The sequence below is a fragment of the Channa argus genome, chromosome 12 (genome assembly GCF_033026475.1).
Source record: "Channa argus isolate prfri chromosome 12, Channa argus male v1.0, whole genome shotgun sequence".
NCBI classification, from domain to species: Eukaryota; Metazoa; Chordata; class Actinopteri; order Anabantiformes; family Channidae; genus Channa; species Channa argus.
In genome coordinates this window covers 8,823,709-8,830,642 of record NC_090208.1, presented here as the reverse complement: position 1 = coordinate 8,830,642, position 6,934 = coordinate 8,823,709, and the positions used below count along the sequence as shown (strand labels likewise).

The 6,934-nt window shown below is 38.0% G+C and overlaps 1 protein-coding gene across 1 annotated transcript; it reads left to right on the top strand.

Moving 5' to 3' along the window:
- The first annotated feature begins 1,341 nt into the window (after positions 1-1,341).
- On the top strand, positions 1,342-4,476 carry LOC137137768 (uncharacterized). The gene is made up of 3 exons (XM_067524413.1): positions 1,342-1,439; positions 2,491-2,597; positions 2,814-4,476. The coding sequence occupies exons 2-3, from the start codon at positions 2,491-2,493 to the stop codon at positions 3,646-3,648; spliced, it is 942 nt and encodes a 313-aa protein (XP_067380514.1). The 5' UTR covers positions 1,342-1,439; the 3' UTR covers positions 3,649-4,476.
- Positions 4,477-6,934: the final 2,458 nt, after the last annotated feature.

Below are 6,934 nucleotides of genomic sequence, written 5' to 3'. Positions count from 1 at the left end.
TAATAAACTCTTTACAATCTGTTTGGGAACAGGGAGACTAAAGTGATCAGCAATTTGCAGCAATTCACTCTTTTTACATACTGCACTTTGTTCCAGGGAAGAGTTTGACACAAAATGGTCCTAGGAAAACACAGTCAGGGAAATCACCCAAAACCTGCTCAACAAAGCTCCAAAACTGCCATGGGTCACAGTTCTACACAGTACAAGTTCCAGCCCCAAGGCCCCAAATAAACAAACAAACAAACAACCAACCAACCAACCCAAAACCAACACAGCAGCATGACACACTCTTTATCTTGCAGCTGCATAGAGTGAAGTATAGACAGGACTTTTAAACAAGCACTATTAATCCTGGAACTTAAGTGGATAAACTGATCAACATTGATACCAGACCAATAGTAAGGCAGAGATGAGAACTTAACAGAGCACCCCCTGATTGGCTGGGAGACAGGGTTGGAATGATCCACCAATCAGTAGAGTGTGCTGGCACAGCACAGATTTGCATATAGGAACATATTTGTCAAATCAGAAAACAACCAAGGGGCCTGAGGCCGTAACACCCCATCCTATAAAATACAAACCAGCAAGATTTGAATTTTAAAAATGACTTAAAGTTGATGATGTCTATTACTATTATTAAACAGTAGTTTTACAATGAAAGGACATTCAGCAAGAGGGACAAAGACAGTCTGCTTAGGGAGGAGGACAGAATGGACAAATGTTGGACACAGTAGTTTGTGTCCCACTTTGAACTGACTGTAAATGTTTGTACGTCAGTTCTTTCTCTTTCCCTACAACTAACCCAAATGTTTGGAGACTGTCCTCATGTCAAATACAATAGAGTAGGTTGTTTGTACTGTCCACCCAACATGACCAAGACATCCAGTGTAAAGGTGTAACAAAACATAGGACTGTCACACAGGAGACAGGAGTGTGAGTCCATTGTGTAACAACAGTTACTGTGACACACATCGTGTGAAATTAAAAAAGTATTGATTTTTTGGCAGACTGTGACCTTTCTATTAACCCTAAACATTTAAAAAATAATGAAACAGCAGTAAAAATACTGCATTTGTTGAGTCAAAGTACACAACAGTATTCATGGTGATAATGTCACTCGGTGCAGAAGTGTGACCTATGGAGTATCTTTTAAACTATCATTATTACTAATTAATTCATCAAGCATGTGCTCCATCTGTTCACACAGTGTTTTTAATGTTGTATTTAGAGCAGGTTTTTCTATATACAGTCAATGAATCTGATTGCTGGAGGTGCGAGTAGTGAACAAACACGCCTCCAGTGAGAATAAAAAGCAGAAACTTCCTCAAAAGTTTCACTTAATATCTGAGGTTCAGTGACACAGTTTGTGTGAAGATACTGTTTAATAAAAGACGACACTTGAGCTTCTGTGTTGGAAGATTACATGAAGATTTGAAAAGGTACGTTTTTCTTAAAAAATTTTAATAAATATGTAAATTCAGACAGAACTTGCTCTGTTTTTAAACTGCCAACATGTAATCACGGTGGGATGTTTATAAAAAGAAAAATTTATTAAAACATATGTATTAAAACCTGTATTAATGGCTTCATTACCACATTTTGAAATAAATGTGTCCAAAATGTGCACTGATATTCCAGCATTAATTCCTCTCTGCTCTGAAGCAGCCTTGTTTTCCTTTTTACTTAACGCCAAACTCTGCACAGTCCTTAAGGTAGAGGAAGTTGTCAAATTATAATAAAAAAGTTTACAAAATGTACTAATCAGTCAGAAATCAGAGTGCGGAGGGTTATCAGTCATTGTAGCACGGTGGGTAGCACGGTGTTCTCGTGTCCATAGAAAACCCTCCCTGCTAAAAGTTTACATCCCCTTACTTTGAAATGTCAAAAACGGTAAGACAAAGAAAATTTTCCATTAACATAATATTTATTGCACATTCATCTAGTGAAAATGTTATGTCATCAGAAATGAATTCAAGTTCACTTTTATTTAATTTATCAAGAGGGATTCAAACTTTTGAATTGATATAATTTTCATTATTTTACTATATTTGTAGCAACTGAATGCACATTGTTATTAGGTTTAGGGTTAAGTTTGCATCCCCTTACAGTGAAATGCCATATAAGGGATGCGAAATGGACCCTAAACCAAACATAATATTAATACACAGCTGTTTCTTCATTATTCAAAATAACAAATATGGTCAAAGGGTGTATTTAAAACATGATGAAAATTATGTTTGGTGCTGAAGAACCATTTAGGGACTAATATCACATTGTAGTTGTTTCTTCTTACTATGACTTTTCAAACATATGCTTCATCAGACTTTCCTTCTTTACTGATTCTTTGGAGTCGGGGACTGAACAGAGAATTGGAGCTTAATGAATCCAGACATTTTTGCAGTTTTATCAGAACCCTTCCCATTCAAGAATTTATAAGTAACAACAAAAACATTGAAAGCAGTATTGTGTTGTCTATTGTTAACCTTGCAGATGAATCTCCTGTCCTGGATGATGCTGGTCGTCCTGTTATCAGCTCGAACCAGTTTATCTGTGGAAGTGAACTGGCTGACTCATATTGTGAAAACCATCCGGGAACGGTTAGTGAAATCCTCTTTCGTTTTAGTGACTGTGTCTGTCATTTCTATCATGTACCAGGGTATATTCAGAGAAATTGATCTAAACATTATGCTCTTGCTGGCCTCTGATTGGTTTTACTGAATGTGTCTGGAGATCTCTCTCTGTTCATAAATCTGTAGTGTGTACTTGTGAGCCGATGGAGTCTTAACATCTTAAGTGTTGTTTTCTTTTGGCAGGTACAACATAGGAGGACAGTTTTGCCTGGCTGCAAACATCCCACTGAATGGCGAAGATGTAGCTCTACCATCTCAACAGTCTGTACAGGACAAACTTAACACAGATCAAGTGTACAAAAGCTCCACTGTAGTTGTAGCCAAAGTCTATAGTCCTGAACACGCAGAGTTAAGGGTTCTGACAAATTTAGGCACATTGATCGATGAAAGCAAAGACAAATTGCTGCTGATCTACTCTTACCTCTCCCCATGTGGAACAACTTGTATAAACCGATACAGTAACTATAATATCCTCACACACATTAAAGATACGGTTCCAAAATACGGGGGTAATGTAGCCTTTGTATTTGAAGTTGTATTTGATAAACCCAAAAATCAAAACAACCGTGGCTCACGACCTGAAACTATTCCCAAAGATGAGTTGAAAAAAATACTGACTGAGCTTGGGGACACTGGGATTGGTCTACGAAACATTTTCCGCTGTTACAAAGCAAATTCAGAATTTCAGTGTCACAGCTGCTCCTCCCAGGGGAATGTTTCAAATGTTTGTGTTGAGAACAACGCTGTGCCTGGACAAGAAGGCCGAGACATAGACATAGGAAGAGGGAGAGACAGATACAGAAGTGGACGCAGAGACAGAGGTGTGAACAGATACAGAAGTAGAAGCAGAGACAGAGGTGAGGACAGATACAGGAGTAGAAGCAGAGACAGAGGTGAGGACAGATACAGAAGTAGAAGCAGAGACAGAGGTAGAAGCAGAGACAGAGGTGTAGGGAAATACAAAGACAGACGTAAAACCAGATACAGAAGTGGAAGCAGAGACAGCCGTATAGGTTAGTGGAGATCTGATGACCACAGTGATTCTGAGAAATAACATCTCTTCATAAGGACAGTTTGTCCTCAAACCTCACAGTGAACTACAAGGGCAGAATCTCCACGTGATAGGAACAACTGGTCCCGATCAATCGTCCTGACAAAGTCCACTTTGATTATCTTTGTGTTTTTGGTTATGAACCCTGTCACCCAGAAATTCTGTTCATATGCAAGAAAACTGCAACAGCAAATATGTTTCAACATATTCACCAAGTTACAATTAAGCATTTCCTCATTACACTGACTTCATTTAATCTAACCACAATTACGTTTCCTCAAAAACATCTTTGCTGTTGTAGTTCATTTGTAGACGATCACACGACACCTCAAACATGACCTACAGACTCACTGTGATTAAAATAACTGCACCTCCTTCATTTCCCAACAACCCAATTTGCTTTTTTTTCTTCTGTCCCTCAGCACATCCATGGACTTGTCTTACAGCTGTTTTCAGGACTATGTGAATGTCTTAAGTATTCTGTCATCTGTCATTTCTCTTACTCTGCTGTTAGTCCGGTCGATAACTAACCTTTAGAGTCAGTAAACTGTTAAAATCCAAACCAGCACACACACACACACTCACACACACAAACACACATTACTGGGGGTTTGATATATTTTACCTCTTTATTTTACTCTTTTATTTCACAGATTTTTTAAAACACACATTGTCAATGTGAACAGAAAATGAATTTTTTTTGTGATTTTCTAAGATAAAACTATGTAAAATTAGATTTGTTTTATCTTCCTTTTCCTGCTCTGTCAGTTCTGAATAAAGCTTGTTTTAACCTCAGCTGCTGCGTCTGTCTTTGACACTCAGAATAATTCTGTACTTCCAAGAACATATATTTAAACAATATAATATATATATATATATAAGGAAGGAAGTAAACAGGGTGTCATCATTTCTGGCTCTGACTGAAAACATCCCGAGAAACAAACGCTTCACTGCTCCTGACTTCGCTCCATCGTTGAATAAAACAAGAGAGAACCACTGTCCACAGACACTGTGAAGTAAGAGACTCAGGTCAGTTGATCTGATTGAGAATTCAATCAATGTTGCCTTCCTATTGGTCTGGTATCAACATTGATCCACCTATCAAGTTCCAGGATTAATAGCGCTTGTTTAAAAGCCCTGGCCTTACTTCACATCCATGCTGATTGAGGATTCCTTGTACTGAAGAGGCCTGTCTAACTGGGCACAAACATGAACATTTGATTTGACCATTATTCTGAATTCAAATGTGCTTAAAATTAATTTCATAAACCATTAAATTAAAGAACAAAAATACAAAATACAAAAGTGTAGGTGTTTGCAAATGTTTTCTTGACAGTATATACATTTAAAATAATAATAATAATAAAAATATCTATATATAGACCCGGGGAGAATTTGAGACCCCCAAATTACTAAAACTTCCCCTGTGTTTAATGAATGCTGCTTTTTAATGTGTTCATGCACAAAACTGACAATTGTACATGTACAGGGCTTTGAGATGTTTTCTAATCTGTTGCTGGTCCTGCTTTGTGAAAAACACTCATCTGATAGTGAGACTCATAGCTCCAGTTCGTCCACTTTTCTATTCAACAAATTTTAAAAATAGTAATGAACTTTGAAGGATGGTTTAGTGATTAATTGCAGCTCTCATTTTACTTAAATAAGGGATTTCTTCACACAACAATTAATACTTGTTATTACATAAGCACTTGCTCTTGTAAAACATAACTAGCTAACGCTTACTAACTCCACACTTTACCTATTTTAGCTTCGCTAGCTTAGCAGTTATCTGTTAGCAATGGCTTGTCTGTCTCCCTCTGTCTCTCCTTCTCTTACTTGCTCGGTGTGTCTCATGTTCAGTTTTTCCTCTGCCACCTTTAGTGATAATGGTTTAAGTAATAAGTGTAAGGTTTTGCAGCTTTGGATGTGAGGCTCACGGAATTGGAAGCGCGGCTCCGCACCATGGAAAATAATCCAGCTAGTCAGGCCCCGGTAGCTAGTGCGGGCCGACCTAGCGTAGCCCCAGGTAGCTGGTAGCTGTTCATGTTTCAAAACGATTTTCCCCACTCAGAGACACACCCGCTGAGAAACCAACTCTGATCATTGGCAGCTCTATAGTCAGAAAACATGACGTTAGAGACTCCAGCTGTAATTTTCTCTGGTCCCCTGCCAAATCTGACCAGTGACGACATGTACACCCGCATTTCGTCATTCAACCGCTGGCTGTCTAGGTGGTGTCCAGCAAACGATGTGGGCTACATAGACAATTGGAAACGTTTTTGGGGAAAACCTAGGCTGATTAGGAGAGATGGCATCCATCCTACTTTAGATGGTGCAGCTTTCTTATCCAGAAATATGGCTGGTTTTATTAGACAACCAAAAGAATGACAATCCAGAATTGATTCTAGGATGCAGAGATACAGTCCTACATGCCTCTCTGCAGTGTCCTTACAACCGTCAACCCCCCAAAACTCCCACATACCTATAGAGACTGTGTCTGTTCCCCGACCTAAATTACATAAAGTAAATATGACAACAAAAGGAGTTAATCATAATAACCTAATAAAAGTTAAGACTACTCCTCTTACAGAACAAAACCCCAAAACTATTAAATGTGGATTATTAAATATCAGATATCTCTCTTCTAAATCTTTGTTAGTAAATGACTTAATAGTGATCATCAAACTGATTTATTTTGTCTCACTGAAACTTGGTTGCAGCAGGAAGAATATGTCAGTTTAAATTAGTCAACCCCCCCCAAGTCATATTAATTATCATGTTCCTAGAAGCACAGGCCGAGGTGGAGGAGTTGCAGCAATCTTCCATTGTAGCTTATCAATAAACCCTAGACCTAAACATAGCTATAACTCATTTGAGAGCCTTACTCTTAGCCTTTCACACCCAAACTGGAAAACTCAAAAACCACTATTATTTGTTATTGTGTACTGTCCTCCAGTCCCTTACTCAGAGTTTTTGATTGAATTTTCTGATTTTCTATCTGATTTAGTGCTTAATACAGATAAAGTCATTATAGTGGGTGACTTTAATATTCATGTAGATGCTGACAGTAACTGCCTGAGCACTGCGTTTAATTCATTATTAGATTGAATTGGTTTTTCCCAAAATGTAAATCCACTCACTGTTTTAGTCACAAGTTAGACCTTGTCCTTACGTATGAAATTGAAGCGGATAATTTAACCATATTTCCTCACAACTCTCTTCTGTCTGACCATTTTCTAATAACATTAGAATT

Coding starts and splice junctions, on each gene's coding strand:
- LOC137137768 (XM_067524413.1), top strand. CDS start 2,491: ATGAATCTCCTGTCCTGGATGATGCTGGTCGTCCTGTTATCAGCTCGA. Junction 2,598..2,813: donor GTGAAAACCATCCGGGAACG/GTTAGTGAAATC, acceptor TTCTTTTGGCAG/GTACAACATAGGAGGACAGT.